We start from the raw sequence: 20,195 nt of genomic DNA on the forward strand, positions 1-20,195 counted from the left end.
TTATAGTTGAAGTATCACATGGTAGCCCCGGGCCTATAGCTCAAGCACCGGGGGTCTACAAAAAACCTTCCACACTCCACTGTTACAGGAAAGCCAAAAAGTCAACGTCACCCTTCCCTGTTGTGTGGGTGTAGGATCCAGTAACCAACAACAAACTAATAAGGTGGCATGGGAGACCAACGTAACATTACCGAAGCGCGCTACTTGATTATAGTTATGGTACCATTAGTTATCTCTTATCTGTTCCACGAAAAAGTTATTATTATTACTTTAGAGTTAATGAAAAGTAAATGCAAGTTAACCAAAAGACGTCAGTTTCTTCGCCGTGACTGAGTGCACACGAGTATCGTAATACTAGGTCCGATTCAACTCTCGATATGTCTTGTAGCTGGGGAAACTCTCGTGGTGGAGAATAATGCAGTTTAATGCAGTTGTTTGCCTTACTTTGTGTTGCGCTGTGCTGTCATGCCGCTACCTCGGCGCTCGCCCGGGCCCGGGAACTCGCCGACGCTGCTCGCGTTGCGGGATGCCTCTCGCCATACCCTGGGACTTCCACTAGCCCCGAAGACGATACGTGCTCGGCCGCAATCTGCAGACCTCGCCGCCACTTCCCGATGTGCCCACATCGGCGTCCAGACCCGCACTCCCTCCAGTGGAGCTCGCCGCACACTGCTAGTGGCTCCTCACTCGGCAATCTTCGACTCCACCGAAAAACAACGAAGGTGTCAGTCACAATGGTACCAACTCCACAAACTGTCCATACGTTCAGACCGCACCAACACGGGAAAGTTCGGAAGAACAAAATAAAATAAAAAATTAACATTTACTAGAAATAAACACATCTAGATTAATTAATCATAACAAATAAATACCGTTAACAAAACATAGGTAAACGGGTAACGCCGTTACCACCCCAGTGGTAACAACTTCCATTTCTTCGCAAAAGAAGATAACTCGTGTCTTAATCCACGAACTCACGTATTTCATGCCTATATTGTTTAAGCTTCACTCAATTAGATAGGTAGTAGGTATAATGATTTTATCGCAAAAAGAAATAGAAATGTTTGTAAGATTTATGTACACTTTGTTCATGCCTGCAGCAAGTGTTTGAGTATGGGCTCTGATCGGTGGAAGAAGCTCAGCACTGTGTACCTGACCCAACGAATAAGGACACAGCTGCTGTATTATGAAATACCGTGGTTCGTCTGAGAATAATAATGCTATATCAAACTTCTGTACATCAAAGCCAAATATGCCTACGTACAGATTTGGCGATACTTATTTATTTAGTTTCTGATTGCGTCTTGAAAGTTAGTTTTCTATCGAACCATTACCGCGTAACTCACTCCAAACCATTTAGCAACAGTTATAAGACTATAAGTCCAAAGATTTAGTTGAATCAAACAAACGTTAAGGCCAGTTACCATGTTACGTACCCGTCTCTGTTGGAAAAATATATCCCATTCGGAAGAAACTAACATTAGTTTCTTCTTACTGGCCACACATACATACAGCTATGGAGGTTAATGGGAAAAACAGTATCAGTGAAAAAGAAGTTTTATTTTTCAACTCTCCTGTAAATGTTCCCAATTGTGGCACATGCTCATTGGATTCTGAGGTACATTTTTTTCACAATGAATCACTACTTCTACAGTTAGGATTATAATATATAACCTAGTATTTTACGTACAGGTCCTTCACCCTTCGACTACAAGGGGTGGGAAGGGGAGAATGAAAGTATAGATCACTGATGAGAACAAATTCGCGGATTCATTTCGTTATGGGCTAAATTTTAAACTCTGGCTAGTGAGAAATTTCAAATCAAAGATGTATTGAATTACAAACTTCCAAGTATAGGCGTCTCACAAGTCTGCAGCCAATGAACTGGTGACATTTTACCCGAGTATGTAAATGGCTGTGGAGTCCATCCTAGAGGTCACTGAACCCGCGAAATTTTTTACAGTCCGTAACTAGAAGAATCATACGCCTGCTAAAAGCAGTCAACCTCATGATGACCGCCTAGACACAATCCAGTGCCGGGCGCTGCTACTTCCCCAACAAAGTTTGAGACAATCAAAAGTTTTCCGTCGTCATGGAAGAGGTATTTTTAATTAAATTGTTATAACATTGTAATTAAAAACTTTATAATAATTTTGCTAATATCATGGGAGGCTCCGTGTAAAATGGAGGCGAAGCCAGTTAGGAATTTGTAATTTTGAATTTTTGTAACTTTGTGAGTATCGTTGGATAAAAAAACTAATATAGAGTCAATTTGGTATTAAAAAGATCACGTGAACAATTGTCCGCAAAGCCAGGCCTGAACTCCAGGAAGTGAATCAAGCGCGGGGCCAACGCGGCGAGGCGAGCACTCGTGTAGAGGGTAATCGATAACGACGCAGGCGGACGACAATCGATATCATTATCGACGTGTAGACTACGCCACTGAACGCTGCTCTTCCCTCACTATGTGTCTTTCCGGGGCAGATGTTTGGTGGTTATCAGCGTGACGCTAAATGTCGCTGTGCGGAACAGGGAGTAGGGCTCACTTCCTCAAGCCCCAGTTGCACATGAAACAACTATAACATTCACTCTTAGGGCCGGGTTTATAAACTACCGAAGAAACGCCAGTACACAAGAAGCACAACACGTAATATGTTAAATAATGATGTTTTTAAATATCCGTTTTTAAATCACGCAAGACGCAAAAATGTAACGAAAGCATTGGCCAACTTCTTGCGTTTCGGCTTGCATTTCCGTCTTCTCTGCTTGAAGTGAAGTGTTCCAAAAGCTTCCTTTTTTTTTAAAGCAGACATTATAGGTACAGCACGTTTTCACTTACTAAATTATCGAATAGCGAAAGCAAATGACGCGTCTGAATCAAATTTGTAAGGATTTCACACGTTTTCGTGTCGACGAAGACAATTTTTCTATAGTTTCAGACTATAGGGCCTTGCGCTCTTGTGTTTCATGGCATGTTTATAAGCCCAGCCTGAATCAGTGACAAATCAGTAACTGAAAGTTCTGCTGACAGGTGCTTATTGGCTGGTAAATTAGCTAACTTCATTATGAACCTGAGATTATAAATAGTGAAAATAACTAGGAAATTACTGAAATACACCTATAAAAAGTAACATTTCGTTACAAAATTAAAACTGCTTCAAGCGGAGCTGTTTTAACAAATCATCAGTTGAAGTTATCTGATTTGAAGCCGTTTAAACGAATTCTAATTTAGATTGTATGGATTGCAGGACAGCTAAAAGTCCTTAAAACATTTAAAGTCGTGGAGAACGTTTAAATATAAGAGAAAACAATAACCTAAGCTGATAATTTAAAAATAAAATACAGCAATACCTAAATATTAGCTTTAGCAATATAAAATTCTCTATCACCAAAAACATATCTATGAGTGTCACTTTAATAATTCGAATTATGAGAGGCATTAGACAAGATACAATTCGCACAATTGAAGACTATACTGGCTCAGAACAGCATAAAATTTTGTATCATTGGGTGCCGTTTTGGGGTAAAAAAAGGATATTATTAATATTTTGTGCCGGGCCAACTTGAAAAAGTCAGGAAAATTTGAATCTGAATTTTTGTAACAACCAAATGTTTTGAATTAATCTTGGCATCGGGGCTGGAATTAACAAAAAAAAACTTTTTTTTATGTCTCTCAGTCTCAAACCGTTTATGTTTCACTATTCATATCACCAACAGAAAATAACTTTTAATGTGGCACTTTAGAATAGAGCCTGTAAGCACAAAGTTATAATGACAAGAAATATTTTGCAGCATTTTAAAAATTTCAAGCCTTACATGTTTTAATGGCTTAATGCTACGTACTCTATGTGAATATGCAAAGTTAATACCAATACATACTAATAAAATTTCAAACAGGGCTTTCCTAGAGTAAAAAAAAAAAAACATTATTTGAGAACTTGCTGTAGGCCTATTGTCATGTGCGTAAAATATCGTTTCATTGCGTGAGTTTTTATTGATTATTTTATTTCGACGAGATCATTAGATACATCATGCAATTAAGGGGAATTAAAGGGATGAATCGCCTTTAGTACGGGGCCACCTCAGTATTTGATTGGAGTAATTTTTGGAAAGCACAGAAAATAAATGAGGCTGGATGAACCGCATTGCGAACCCAGGTCATTCCGATCGCGAGTTCAGAGCTGAACAGTTTTATAGATTTGTTCTTTGACAGTTTTGACAGTTTTGACATTGTGGGCGATACAAATTTCCACCCATGCCTTACCCGGGACTCGAACCCAGGACGTCTTGCACCGAGAGCCGTCGTGCATCCAACTACATGGAGGTCGCCGCCTGGCTCGGTATCGCCGCGAGGATGCGGCTTCCACCCGCATGTCGGTGGCCCAGAACCGCACACGACCTGCTTTCCTGGGACCCGCTGCGCTGGAGCGCACGTCTGCATGCGTGTGTCCTCCCTCGCTTCGCAGTAGTGTCGAGAACAATAATACTCCAATTAACAACTATCATATTTTATTAAAGAATGTTTACGTCCCCAACTTGTGCCGTAGTGATTAAAGGGAACAGCTTACAGACTAAACACGCATGGCCGATGATGTGAGACTGGAATTTAAGACCCAAGTAACTGAAAAAAATTGTTTTCTGAATAAATAAAAGTTTAATCAGTTAAAAATAACACGAACAGTCAATTCTAAAATAGCAAACAATGTACCTTCACTATTAAAAGAAAAGAAAAAACTTTGGATTGTGAGCGATGTTAAAGCAAAAATAAATTGCTACTTCTTGGATTCTGGGCTAAGGCCACGTCCACAGAAATAAAGTTTCAGCATGCCTTGATTCAGCCATATTCAATTTCAGTTGTTAATTGCCCTTGGAGATTGTCGCAACAAGAATTCCAAACTTCCGGCACACCATCATTTCCACAGACACAGTCCCGACCCAGAAGCCAAGAAGCAGCGAGGCCCCGAAAGCCTACGATCTGTAAACAAATATAAATAGGCCTAATTGTTGCTCTCGACTTTTGAAACGAGCAGTTCTCAGTGATCTGAGTAAATTGCGCAAATAATACATAGGGAAGAAGACTACACTGAGGATATTTTTTATTTCAGTATTGTCGTGATTCTGCCAGATGTGTTACGTTGATAAACTAATAACTTGTCTCGACTGGCCTACTTACCTTTAAAACGCGGCATGGCACGCGGTAGACACGACCGACGCCATGCTTTATTTTTACACATCAAAGGAAAAAGTTTTCTAAGCAACCTCAACACAATAAGCCGGGGAAATCAAATTCACAACACTTATAAACCAAACAGTTTGCCCGAGCAACTTTTCTCAAAATTGACAGTCCTCAAAAAATAATACCAGTGGTGACCATTACCCAAATGTCACCTGCAAAGCAACACATGATGTGTGATTACGAACGGTGATAATATAACGAAGTTACTTACAAACGCTGTGGACTGGACAATAGTGGCAGAAGAGTACAGACCACACAGACAGTATTGCTTCGTGGTACATTTCGCCAGAAGTGACTGCGCCATCGTGATAATGTCGCTAACGCAGTTTTTTTCCCTCTTACGCCATTGTTCCTGACAGCGAGTGTCTTGACGTTCCCAGGTTGGAAATGTTATCCGAGAAGAGCACAGCACGAGCGGAAAACCTCCTCCCAGACGGCCTTGAAACAAGCTCGCAGTTACGCAACGACTTCAGAAACCGCTCCCGCTTTCGTCTGTTGCTTTTCATCCTTGAGGGTAGACAATATAAGTATGTGCATGTGCATAAAAACTACATCTGCACGCCACACATCACACCACCGGAGCCGTCCAGAAGGTCACGAAAACATTTGGGGGGGGGGGGGGGGGTTATCCCTGGGTTCCCTGTTGAATTTCCAGATTTGATTTGTGCTTGAGTTTATCTGATGTGACGAGGCATTTGTTTATAGAATGCATATGGAACCTTACAAGTAAAGCGATACGCACACATCTAGTTTATAGTTACGGCCACAGCAACGTTTTTTCTTCTTTTTTTCTCTCTCTTTTTTTTTTTGTTTAGATATTATGGGGTTTGAAAAGATGCCTGGCAAAATTATTTGCCTCCGAGTCATTGGTTTATCTCGATGTCCTTGGGTGGGTGGAAGAATTAAAAAGCCCCTCTTTGTGGAGGCAATCGTAATTCTGAAACGGGAATTTGCTGATTGCATACATACAATCCTAGACCGCCCAGTGAGATGACTTATGTTGCTCATTCCCCACGCACAAAACCCTTGGAACACACACACACACACACACACACACACTCTCACTCACAAACCTCGACAAATCCTGCGCCTCGCACCACACTACCAACGAGTGTCCAAATGAACTGACAAAACACTGGCAAGCAGGCAGCTGAATCAGCTTCTACAAGGAATTCACACTCCTGAATCTCATTCGTTTAGTTTGCACCCCGTATCCGACATTTCACAGTGAAACCTCTGCTGGTTCGAGACTCCACTAAATTATAAACCAAAAACAATTATAATATTTTCACGAATTTCTTCTCCATTTTCAAACTAAATTCCATACAATATTAATAGTGGTAACGAGCTGCATCCTACTGCCTGAGGATGTTCGCGGACGCGCGGATCGATGCCCGCGACTACGGCGACGACAGTACAGCCCGTGGCACACCCTGCCGCGGGGTTTTCTGCACAAGCAACTGGTCCGGGCACGTCACTGTTCTAATTTTTAAAGCTGACTAACGATTATTAGAAAAATTTAAATCACTTCATTATGACATCTACGCGAGTTTAAGTTGTCCGAAAAAAAAAAGTGTTCACGCAGATTTTTAAGTGGGCCGCATATTTGGGCACAAAGCCGCTCTAGATATGAGTGATGTCTGTTAACGAAAATCATATTTAAGAATACGCTGAGGGCGGAATAGTAGTTCTGTTTGCGTATTTTATTTTTAGACTGTATTTTTAAAAGAATTAAAATGGCTAAAGCGCATGTTTTCAGACAAAATTTTGAAAGCACTCAAGGGATTTTCATTATACCTATACCTAATATAAATTTTAATGCCATATAATGTTATGGTTAACACTCAAATTTCATAGTTGACATATGCACGACGAGAAGACTGCGCGCGAGTTCAGAACCTTTCGATTAGAGGCGATACCGTGCTAGAAGCAACAGCGAGCTTCACACTTATTATCCAATCTCACTAACACACACACATACCCCTGACTAGGTGGACCCCCTAAGTCTGCATAATGCTCCTAAATAAGCTCTATAAAAAAGCCAATCTAAGGAAAACGAAACTCCACCTCTCGACAGCTATGTACTACTGCATTCCACAAACGAATCATAGAATAATGACAGAACAGGCCAATTCTTGACTCCTGCGCATTAGGTCATTATTACGAGGGTTGTCTGAAAAGTTTCCGACCTCAACACGAAGATGGCAGCACTCATAAAAAAAATTGGGGAATGTGTTTGCGCAAACTTTGGAATGTATTCTCTGAAATTTCAGCCATTTTGGACGTGTATTTTGTTTTTTAACAATTTTTACGTGAGTCGATGCGCATATGTTTGTTAAAATGGAAAATTTAATATCGAGCTGATATTGAATATTTGTTTTCGAACGGCAATAAGCTTGCGCAAACTAAAGACGAGTTGGCGCTATTCACGGGGACTCTGCACCAAAATTTACCACAGGGATATTTCGGGCAGCTGAATTCAAACGTGGCCGTACCAGCTTCTATGACGATGAACGTTTGTGACACCATAAAATGCGAAGGGGGATAGTTATGGAATTGTCTTAATCAATCATCTTGAAAAAGTAAAAACACGAACAGGAGCATACTACGCATCATTACTTGACAAGCTGAAGGCAGAAATTGCATAAAAAGGTCACATTTGCAGAAAAAAAATTTTGTTTCACCAAGACAATACACCAGCTCACACCTCAGTAGTAGCCATGGTGAAAATCTATCGGTTTAAGCTGCTTGACCACCTTCCTTACTCCCCAGATATAAACCCAATCAACATGCTTTTTTTGTACCTGGGCTAGAAGTTGCGCTCGGAGGACAGATATTTTTGTCGAATGAGAAGGCCATCCATTACCTTCGTAAATAACTATTTTGCAGAGACTCACTTAAACGATTGTTAAAAACCAACTGCGCGTCCACAATGGCTGAAATTCTAGAGGGTATGTTCCAAAGCATAAACAAACACATTCCACAATTTTTGTTGACGAGTGCTGCCACCTTAATGTTGAGTACGAAAACTTTTCAGTCAACACTCGTACACAACGATTTATCAATAGAAGTATCGAGTTCAGCGATTGTAAATTTATTTTCAAACTGTGTTCTTTTAGTAGAGCCACTATTATTTAGCTCATTCATTGGGTATAAAAGTATACTTTACACACATATACATTTTCTTTACGTTTATGATTGGACGACAGACTCTTGCCACGTCCTTGACGACCCTGAGCGAGTTGTAAGCAATGAGAAGAAGTGGCTAACCCGCCAAATGTTATGTATATTAGTTTTTATAGACATTATTTTATGATGCCAGACCAGAACCCATAAATGTGTGCCTAATCAAGTCGATGTCGTGTGTTCATGGCTGTTGCCACATTTCACCTTCTTTCCGGGTCGCACGTGATTGGGTTGGATGTTTTCCCAGGTGTTTTGCATTGACTTAAATTCCTTCAGGGCGTGTCGTATAGCTTGTGAGCCAATGACATGGGACGTTAAAGTGTACGAGATATTTGCATTCTAGACTGTCGCCAAATAAAAACACGAATTTGCATATTCATTTCGCGATAGGATAAAATTTCAAAATATGTACCTCCAAGGTGCTTCCTCTATTGGCGCGCAGTTTATAGGGAACATTCCTGACCAACTAAAGAATTACCGAACAACACACTGCCCCAGTTGAGACTTCTCACCAGTCGGCAGCCAATGAACAGGTGACATTTGCCCCGAGTATGCAGAGGACTGGAGAGTCCATCGTAGAGGTGATTTAAAACGCGAATTTTTCCGGTCCCTATCTATATAGATTATATATGCACATGTATATATACGTATATGTGTATATATATATATATATATGCAATTTGAAACTAGCCTGAAGTGAAATGAATCCTGAAATAAATGTGGCTTTTTCTGATGGCAAGTCTGATGGCCCTACGACGGATCTCGTGTGTGTCTGCGTCGTCATTACTCTATGTACGAGACAAAGAAGAGCGCCACTCGGCGTGCTCGACTCGTGTCGACGAGAGGCGTGGACGCGCAGTGCAGCCAACACACGCGGGCTGGCAACGACCCGGGGACTGTCCGCGGCGCGACGCACGTCCCGTTGTTTACACAACATGGCTTCGTGGAACACGGCGAGGTCGCTATGCACTCCCGCTCGCTGGTCTCAGCCATTTTCAAGTCAACCATAAGTGAACGGCGGGACATTGTGCAGGAGGTAAGAATCTCTCTATGTCGTATTCAGTCTATGTGGGATACAAGTCTACATCGGCACTAGTCTATGGCGTGGATTAGCAAATGGTAAGTGGGCGAGGGGACCTTGCGCAGAAGACAAGAATCCGTCTGTATAATATCTGGTGTATAAGGAGTACGGGTCTATGCCATCACTAGTCTGCGGCGTGTGTGTGCGAGAGAGGATCGCGTGAACGGCGGCGAGGCGTGAAGGAATGCGGCCGTGGTTGCAGTCGACAGTCGACACCAAGCAGATGGCTATCAGCGCGGAGCCGTTATCGCCGCGACATTGGCCACATCCTGCAGCCGGCAGGCCGCGATGACCACACTGCTCCGGGGTCGTGGGCGTCGCGAGGTGGGTGGTTCAGAGATGCAGTCCTGCCACGACCGTGCGGTCGCCCTGACACCGGGCGTCTTGCGCAGTGTTACCAGTTTTACCAGTTCGAGAATCTCAATTTGAATTCGGCTGTATCCCATCTCAACTAGGGACACAGTATCGAACTGAAAGTATCGATATTGTACTCATAAGTAGTTTGCCAAGAAAATTATCATACTCATAAAAATGTGGAATGAAAAGTATCGATAAACTGAGATATCGATACTTTTCCTCCTTTACTTAACGTTAATTTTTTTTTCACAATAAATAATAAATAACATATATATATTTGATTTTTGAATCAAAGGAACAATACATAAAGAACTACGTCCAATAAAAAAAATGAACAATAAAAGTGAATGAAACGTATGTAGGCAAATTAAATAATGTTTTCGCTCACTCACTCTAGCGTTGTAAAAAAAATTAAATTGTTTGTAACTGACCCATACAGCCAGATTTTCCGATAATTCGTAGGTACTCATTTTTCTTAAAATGTGTAAAAAAAAAGTATTACCTATATGTAGGATTATTTGAATAAATATTATTGACAAAGAAGTATCCATATAAAGTATCGGTCCCGAAATAAAAAGACTAGACACCAGAAAGTATCAATACTTTTCCCGTGTCCTTAATTTCAACACGGTCTTGCGCGCTGCAATATCGCCTCTCGACTACAGGCGCATCCAAGCAGGTGTGTTGGATCTTCAGCATTATATCATGGTACGAACATTCACAATACAGGCACGCTGGCCGATATACACTCAATGGTGGATACAGAAATAAGAAATTTTTTTCTTGGTTTTAAGTTTTAAGGGGGGGGGGGGGGGATATTGAATACAAAAAAAAAGCTCTAATTTGAGAACGTGTAGGTATTAAAAAAAACCTACATTACTATTTACACTGACTTATGGGTCTACAGCAGTATCCGTAGGCGTCGTGACTTCTCAGACAGTAACATACTGTCTTATCAGATATTTTGCAAATTTTCTCTTTACTTCGTTAACGTAGGGGAAAGTGGTGAAATACCGCACAGGTGGGCAATACCGCACAGCCTCTTTTTTGTGTTAACTGTAGGCTGAGCGCCGCCTTGTACGTGTCACGCTCTAGCGCGAGAGTGGGTGAACTAAGTAGTAAGAGACTATTTTGGTATTAGCCGTATGAGTGTCGCGACCTGCTCCGAAAGTTTTTTTAACATTTCCTTCTAATTTTGTTGTTTCTTATTTATGAGGTAAGTACTATTTATATTCAAATTAAGTTTAATTCATACAACTGGTGGATTCGGCATTTTTTTACGGTAGTCTGCTAAATATATTGTTTGAATAACGAACTTTGTTTCTTGTTTAGAGGAGCTAAAATGGCGGAACACATCGTGGGGTATTACCGCACAAGTAGGCTGGGTAATGGCGTACACTGTGCGGTATTGCCCCTTTGTTGTGGTTTATGACTAAATATAATTTTTAAATATATTTTTCCAGATAGAAAACTAATTTATCATAAAGAATTCCGTTAAAATTTTAAACATTTATTTAAAATAGAAATGTGTTGGTGCAAAACATTATTTTTAAGCAACTTTGTGTTGCCTGTCAATAAAGGTGAATAATAAAATACAATACATGAACAATATTTTTGCTTATTTTTCATATGTTTATGCAGCAAATATTTTGACAAATATGGTGTATAAATATTGTCAAGACCCTTATAAAACTATCTGGCATGGTCTTATAAGCCAATTTGGTCGGTTCTTTTAGGCCAACTGTAAGGATTTGTTTTCATGCAGTTGTATGTTACGATACAATGTTACATAATGGATATGACTCCTACAAGTATTCTTTTAAAACTGTTTTCAAAGATGGCGAGGAAGAGAGTGAGAACCACAAATAGAGCGAAATGGACTGCAGAGAGTATGAAGGAAGCATTGAATGCCATGGCAATGGGTCGAGGGCTTAGGGAAGTAGCAAGATTTTTTGGGATTCCTGTATCCACTCTAAAAGATCGGTACAAATCTGAACACTCACATGAATCTAGCTTAGGTAGAAACTCCGTCTTCTCAGCAGCCCAAGAAAAGGAACTAACCAATCATATAATAACGATGGCTAGAATGTTTCATGGAATCACGCCTGTAGATTTGCGCCGAATTGCTTTCGAATTCGCTGAGAAAAATTCTATCCGGAATGATTTTAATGCAAGTTCTCGAACAGCTGGAAAAGACTGGCTTCGAGGGTTTCTTAAGCGAAATCCACAAGTCAGCCTTCGCAAACCAGAAGCAACACGTTTAAATAGAGTTATTGGGTTCAGTGAAGCTGCTGTAAAAGAGTTTTCTTCAAACCTTGAAACAGTGATGACGAAACACAAATTTCAGGGGTCAAGACAGGAATATCTGTTGTTCAGACTCCAAGTTAAATTTTGGCGCCCAAAGGCCAAAAACAAGTTGGATCACTAACAAGCCTGGAAAGAGGCAAAAACATAACTGTCTGCATGGCTATGAGTGCAAGTGGGTCATACATACCACCGATGTTTGTTTTCCCAAGAGTGAGGATGAGTCCAACTTTGAAGAAGGGAGGTCCTGAAGGGGCAATATATGACTGCTCTAAGAATGGGTGGATCAACGAAGATCTTTTCATTAAATGGCTGGAGCATTTTGAAGCACATGCGAAGCCAACGAAAGAAGACCCACTGCTGTTGATCACCGATAACCATAACTCTCACAAGACATTAAATGCATTCAATTTTTGGTCGAGATCATGGTATTGTTATGATAACATTTCCTCCTCACACCTCGCATCGTCTCCAACCACTGGACTTAACATTCTTTGGTCCCTTAAGAAATGCCTACAACAGAGAGTGCGACTTGTTTATTAAGGTAAATGCATTAAAAAGGATAAATGCAGACAATGTTGCAATGTTGTTCAACAAAGCATTTATGAGGGTTGCGACTTTTGAGAAAGGAGTTTCTGGATTCTCTGCTGCAGGTATTTATCCCATGAATCTTGATAAATTCACAAAGGATGATTTTACATTCCCTACCACTCAGATAAGTTCCAGGTGTACGTCTGACCTTGTAACTGTTTCTGATGATGTCGCAGAAAGAAGTGAAGTCGAGAATAGTCATGATCATACGGTTAGGCCTACAGTCAGTGAAAACGAAAACATTCAGGAAGAAAATGTTGTGAATGAATCGAGTGAAAATGCTGAATGTTACCAGCAAACTGTCATTAGGCCTACTGAAAAGGATTTATCTACTGCTACAACTTCCATTAGGTTTTCTGATGTAAATCCCATTCCTTGTCTTAGACCTACAGCTGGACCTTCAGAGGCAACACCTAGGCATCGGTCTAGGCAGCATTCATTAATTTTCACTGCAACTCCAACTAAAGTGTTTGAAGAAGCTATGAAGAAAAAACAAGCAAGAACATAAAAAAAACCTAAAAGCTAATAACAGAGAAGTGAATCCTGACAGTCGTATGAGCACCAGCAATAAGAAATTGAAGCTTGAGAAGACAGTAAATAAAAGTAAGAAAATAAGCAAATTTGGTCCAAAGATGAAACTTTTTGACACTGCCAGTTCCGATGAAGCAAGTGATGCAGATTCTTTTGCACATTTATGCGATGACAATGATATTGACGATCTTGACCAATTATTTAACAAAATTGCAACTACGCCTAAACCTGATTCAAGTGACACGTGCATGTTTTGTAGGGAGTTTGGCAGAAATAAGGAGTTGGGGTTCAGATGTGTTTTTGTTCGGGATGGGTACATGCTGACTGTAGCGCATCTGACACAGCAGAAAATTTTGTGTGTGACTTTTGCAAAGCTAATTGATTTGGTGGACTGTGAGAGGAAAACATAAAAAAATTAATAATTCATTATGTAGAAATAATTCTAATGTGCAATTTTCTGGCCTGATATACATGTCTTAGTTTTATATTGTTCCCAAAGGTCTAAATGTAATACAAAGTTTATATGGAGTGTGTAATTTATGCTACATAGTCGGTAGTTAGTTTATGATGTGGTGCTTGTACATAATATGATGTGCGACATTGCCCCATGGTGTGTGCGGTATTGCCCCATGGGGTGGGGAATACCGCACAATTGCAACATTTTGTTTTGTTGTAAAATGTAAATAAACTTATTAGTTTATTGCAGATTATATTATAGAGATGCAAAAGGTATAGAGCTAGGTTCGTATAATTAGTCAGCATATTTTAAAATAAATAATAAATTTCAATTTATAGCACTTATTCCTTAAGTGTGCGGTATTTCCCCACTTTCCCCTACGTGTAGGAAGTATTCGATAGTCATAAAACCATTCAAGCCAAGCAAGCAAGCTTGTGCTGATATTGAAGCCGTTTACCTCAACATTATTCATTGCTTGTGCGAGATATTAACATAATGTCCACAGTTTGAATGATTTAAATTTTTTTAAAAAATTATATTGAGGTTTGATTATTTATTTGCGTTGAAGTCAAATGTGGTAAACTTGCGTACCATGTCTTCAACATAGTATAGGTATATGGTCAATACTCAATAAACGGTAAAAGTACCACGATAGTGGACGTCTAACATACACCGATCTAAGTGGGAACTTATGAATAAATGAATTAATTAGAACTTTTGAGTTAATTACGACAAATGGTAATGATACTAGAAAAGCTTGTTGGAGCACCCCGAGAAATACTTGCCGGTTCACGGCAACGTCCGCCACGTTTTACGCTTGCGAAAAAAGTGTGAGAACTGAGGATGTTACCAACGGTTTTGAATGTCATTGTTTACTTAAAACCAAATCACCGACGGTTTGATTTTAAAACATCGTACCTTAGATTGATGTAAGGTAACTTTCAGTTTGTAACCATACTTGAATAACAATGACGGTGGACAGTTAACATTCGAATTTTAAATAGAAAACCCTAAATAAGGCTCTTCGCAAAACTGCTAAATCGAACATGCCCTCTATCTCTCTACTTTAACTGTGGGACTTCGTGTTCATGTCTACAAATTGTGCATTTTTAGCATCAAAACGGTTTTCTAACATTACATAAAGATGATTTACGAGTTACCGCCACTCATAAAGCTTATTATTCATATCATTTGGAGCAAAATATGTGTGGGTCATATTCCCAGTATTGACGGAGTAGTTAAACAAAGTAGAAATTCCTTACAGTCACTTGTGGATCATGGTAATGGAGGGGGGAGGGGGCGCAGTTGTATACCCCCATTCCCCCTGTATCCTGAATAATTTTCAGATTTTGTCCTAATTCCTAATCATAGTTTTTCAAACTCACTAAATTATTATTTTACTGCAGTGCTATAGATAACAGACGTTTTTGAACCACAAATGAAATGTACTAAATTTTTCTCTTCTAAATGTACTGAAATTGTATTAGAAAATTTACTTTGGCCCTCCCCTGATCGTCGTTGTGGATCCGCCCGTGCTTATAGTTAACCTCTCACTGGGAATGGCGACGGATGGACGCTGCTCGCCGAAGGACGGCACAGACGCCGCTACAGTAATCAAAGACAGCCGTGGACAGCCGTGGGCAGCCGCGCATAGCAACACGAGCGGCGCATGAGCGTGCGACCGAGTACATGTATGTAAACGGAAACATTTTTGAACATTTTTTGTAAGCTTGTCACACGCAATTGTAATGTTCAACTTTATTTTACTGTCGGTAAAATATATCACCATTTACGCTGAATGGGTTATTAGGCCTATTGTATTCGTCATTCTTATAATGCTAAAATTGAACTGTAAGTATTTTAAATATGGCCGTTATTTGTCATATTTTACTCCAATAACATCTCGTTTATCATCCAGTATAGGTAATTTGGAGATCTCTTACGGCGGTCCGTCGACCAGAACAGCCGCTGGGTTCCGGTTCGGGTATGTTTTAAGACGCGTTCTCACATCCATTTTGATTTTTGACGTGACAACGTCTAATAAATCGATGAACGCCGGCTGCACGCACGAAAAAGTGTTCCGTAACGCACATTGTCCCACTACGGATGTCCCACTACGGTTGTGTCCTGTTATGCTCATTGTACGCATGCGTGGCATCTCTCTTCATGCTCATTGTACGCATACGTGGCATCTCTCTTCATGCTCATTGTACGCATGCGTGGCATCTCTCTTCCACTCGATTGGAACAACCATCGATTTGACTTTTGAATCATATTTTCGTCGTTTGAATTATTAATATTATGTAATTTAACGATCGTCCACCGATTTTCAGCACAATCGGTACGGTTATTTAAAAGTAATGTTGAATGTTCAAATACGTTTTAAAACTTCCACAACACAAAACAAAATTTTTTATATATATAACATCTGAAACTATTATCTCCCTTATGGCCTCGTGGCTGTGCGACTAGCATCGCTGACTGCCAATTCTAAAGTTGACGGATCGAATCCCGGCCCGCTGCAATATTTTTTTTTTGTACTTGTAAAAATAAATACGGCGCGTGCGACACTTCAAAAGTAATAAATATATTTGAATTAAAGAATGCAAATAAAAGTAAATTTACTTATTAAATTGTAGATCTCATTTCACTCCTTCTTTGTATCCATACAAAATAATAATTCATTAAAAATGATTCAATTTTATTCATAAAAGTATGCAGAGGTAGATTTTATCATACAAAAGATAGAAAAATTTAAAAAAAAATTTCTTCCTCAAAGAATATAATATTTTTAATGCCTAAATGGTTTGTTTGAAAAAACCTATTCGGCTCAGTCTCAGGCCGAATATGATATTTCATTTTCTTCTGGATCAATCATTTCATCAATGTTTTGTTATGACGTGGTCACGTTAAACTATCGTCCATAAACCGACTTTACAGACAACCAATTTTTTTATTTCGTTTTTTTTGTCAATACTTTTATTTCAGGGCTATTTCTAAAATTTCAACTCGATACCTCCTTTGCATTTGTTACTCTGCCACAAATATTTTCAACATATATTCATAATATCATGGATGTAAAATGTCGTGTAACACTTTGTAATTATCATCACCTGAGTGACTTTTTACACCCATGATATTACACCAAGTGAATATTTGTTGAAAATATTTGTGGCAGAACGACAAATTCAAGGGAGGTATCAAGTTATCAAGTTAAAAATGTAGAAATATCGTTACATAAAACTATACAATAAATCATGGCGTGTGAGACCGAGCCTTACGTTACAGGGATATGTCCCGTCCCCGGTCATTATTTTATATTTACGTTTTACATGGTTAAACTTGTAGATTTTTGAGTGGCCGAATTTATATATTTATATACATATATAAATATACATAGATCACTCTCTGCATGATTAACTGACGTAAAAGTTGATTTTTTAACAATTATCTGCAGTATGTATAGGGAAAAATTAATGGAATCTATAACTGAAAATAGTTTAAAATTCTTTCCCAAAAATGTATTTAATTATTTTATACGTTTAAATCACAAAACGTTGTAATGATATTAAAAGGCCAGATAACATTAACTATTTTTTTTAATGAAATAAAACCATATAACATAGAAGCTAATAATATTGACTTTAAACCTATAAATATCCAGTTTTATATTTGATTTCATTCTCCTTATCTGTATTGCACAAAAACGTTGAACATGTATCTTTGTCAGTTCATTATACAAAACGTATTTGTGAAAGTTCAGCCATTCAATAAGTCGGCAAGTGGGTGGAACGTAAATATAGAATAATGACCTGGAACGGGCACGGGACCGGACACTGTGTCGCCGCTAGCGGAAGGCGCCGAGACCACTACAAACCTCGTCGAGAGATCTACAATTGCTGCTGCAGCGCGGTTAGCCGAACCATGACATTGTCGCGAGGAGCTGATCACGTGACCTCGAGATGTGCGACGGTGTTCCAGGAGCAGAGATCCGGAGCGATGGGGGGATGCTGCAGCGGGGGGGATAAGGTGGAGCCGGCCGACCAGGACACGAATGTAAGTTAAGATGCGAAGCCTAAGGTTCACAAACATATTATCTGAAGTTCGAGGTTTCTTGGCCCGTGTGTTTCAGCCGCGTCAGAAGTAAAGCACCGACGTTTCGGCCGACATTGCAGTCGCCATCGTCAGCGTAGCAGTCTCTTCCCGTCCCTGACTGGCCAGATAGCCTAGACCAGCGGTTTCCAATTTTTTTTTCGGCCAGGGAACCCTATGATTGACTCTTCTTTTGGCGGAACCGCAACTCCTTCAAATAAAGTTATTTGACAGTAATTTTGTCTGATTTATGTTATACTAGCTGCAGTACCCGGCGTTGCCCGGGCTGAACACATGGTGAAGGAGACCTTTTTCGAAATCAGATGTAGTTAGTAATTGTCTTCTTAATTTGAATGTCAAGTGTGCAAAATACATTTATATCACTTTCAGATCCCGACAGACGTTGTTCTGCCAGTGTATACTTATTTACCTGTATATATCTAAAAATTGGTGGTCTGTATGTAAATTAGACTCTATAAAGCACCATAGAAAAAAGCTGAAAAATAAGATATTACTAATATTGAAAAGATTCCATTATCCAGCAAATGCTCGGTATGCATTGCAATGCCTCATTCCGTTTTGTTTTGTAATATGTTTGAGTAGTTCCACATATACAAATAATCTATCCATCTCTCTAAATATATATTTATCTCTATCTACATATATATCTCTATCTCTATTTATCTCTTTATATCTACATATATACATGATATATACATATATACCTCCCACTATCTCTATCTCTTCTATATACAAATCTCTATATAGCTCTATACATCTATATAACTCTTTATCTATCCCATTTCATTCTCTATACCTCGCTCTATCTCAACTTATCTCTGTCTCTCTCTATCTCACTCATATATATATATATATCACTCTAACTCTGTCGCTCTTTTATAATTAAATAAATTGTGTCATGCGTGCGCACTTATACAACAAAAACAGACGAAGTGCCGCTATATAATATGAAATGAACACATTTTTTGAAACGATTCATGCTCCAACTATTACAAAGTAGTTATACGTCTCAGAAACCTTCACGGGCATGCGCATAACAACTCACCAATATTTCATCGCAATCAGATGAATGGTATAGGAACGCATACGGCACAAACAAACGAAAATTAAAGACATGACAAACGCATCAAACGATGGTGCGTTTAAAATTCAAGGTAAATCTATCTACAGACGAAGTTAAGAACAAAACTGTCATTAGCGCCTTTATTTTGCTAGTCGCTGCGAGCTCCACTAAGCGGGCTGGTCTCACCAAGGAGAAAAATATGAATATGCCAGACCTTGCTATGTGTATGATCGTGTGGCAGACATAGAGAAATGACACTCACTCGCTATTTGTATGTCTATTATCTATGATTTTTTCTGTTATAAAATGAAATTATCACTTTTCACTCCCTTAGGGATGGAATTTCATATTAATATGTGGTATATGTGTTAAACCTGGTTATGAGCTCGCTGTAGGCCAAATTTCATCCAGATTCATTAAGCAGTTCTGGCGTGATTGAGTAACAAACATCCTTCCATCCATCCATCCATCCATCCATCCAAACTTTCACATTTATAATATTAGTGGGATTAATCCTGACTCACGGAGCCCCTGTGTACCACAGGGTTCCACGGAACACATTTTGGGAACCGCTGGCCTAGACAACTAGAGGAGAAAAGGTCACTGATTGGCCAACAGCTAAAACCAATCTCAGAAGCTTGTATATGATAGGCCAAACCAGCCAACCAGAAGGAAAGGAGCCTCTGATTGGTCCAAAGTTGGAGCCAACAGGACAGGTTTTCGCGTATATTGTATGAGTCACTGCTCTGAAGATGGCGATTGGTGAACTCTTCGCCTTTGATGCTCCTAGAACCCACAAGCCAAGCAACCTCACAAGTGTGTTTCTTGTACATTAAATCTTTCTCTAATATTCAGTGGCTATCCATAATAAAGCAGCACTTTCAATAAGAAATTAAGTCGTGGAACTACTTTGATTTACTACCGATCGATCAAAGCCTTAATAGTCTTAAAGAAGTGTGGATTTGAGTGACTTAAAAAAGGAGGGAAATAAATTTTCCCCAAAAGGTCCCCTTCACTTTTTTAAGGTCGCTCTAGCAAACCACGTTGGTAATTATATTTTCCTGTCACCACCTTTATTCAAGTGCTTTACTTGTAAATTTATTTCGATAGCTTCCCTGCATTTAATGTTTTGTTGCAACGTTTGTTACCAGATACTAATTAAATGTTACATAATAGCAGTAAAATGTCACACAAGTGTGGGCCACGGGGTGGCCACGCATGCATTACTACATGGGCACTAAGTGAATATACCCAAAACATTGGGTGAAGTGTTGTG

The 20,195-nt window shown here is 39.5% G+C and overlaps 1 protein-coding gene across 3 annotated transcripts in view; it reads left to right on the forward strand.

The window, feature by feature from the left end:
* LOC134546250 (choline transporter-like protein 1) overlaps positions 1–20,195 on the forward strand; it is an 85,860-nt gene that overhangs the window by 19,915 nt on the left and 45,750 nt on the right. For 2 of the 3 annotated variants that reach the window (XM_063388942.1, XM_063388944.1), the window contains exon 2: positions 17,725–17,799. In XM_063388942.1, the coding sequence (XP_063245012.1) occupies positions 17,743–17,799 (57 nt within the window). In that variant the 5' untranslated portion in view covers positions 17,725–17,742. Of the gene's footprint in view, positions 1–15,285; positions 15,435–17,724; positions 17,800–20,195 lie in introns of all 3 variants that reach the window. The other variant, XM_063388943.1, reaches the window with a different exon arrangement.

The sequence above is a fragment of the Bacillus rossius genome, chromosome 1, assembly GCF_032445375.1.
Source record: "Bacillus rossius redtenbacheri isolate Brsri chromosome 1, Brsri_v3, whole genome shotgun sequence".
Lineage (NCBI taxonomy): Eukaryota > Metazoa > Arthropoda > Insecta > Phasmatodea > Bacillidae > Bacillus > Bacillus rossius.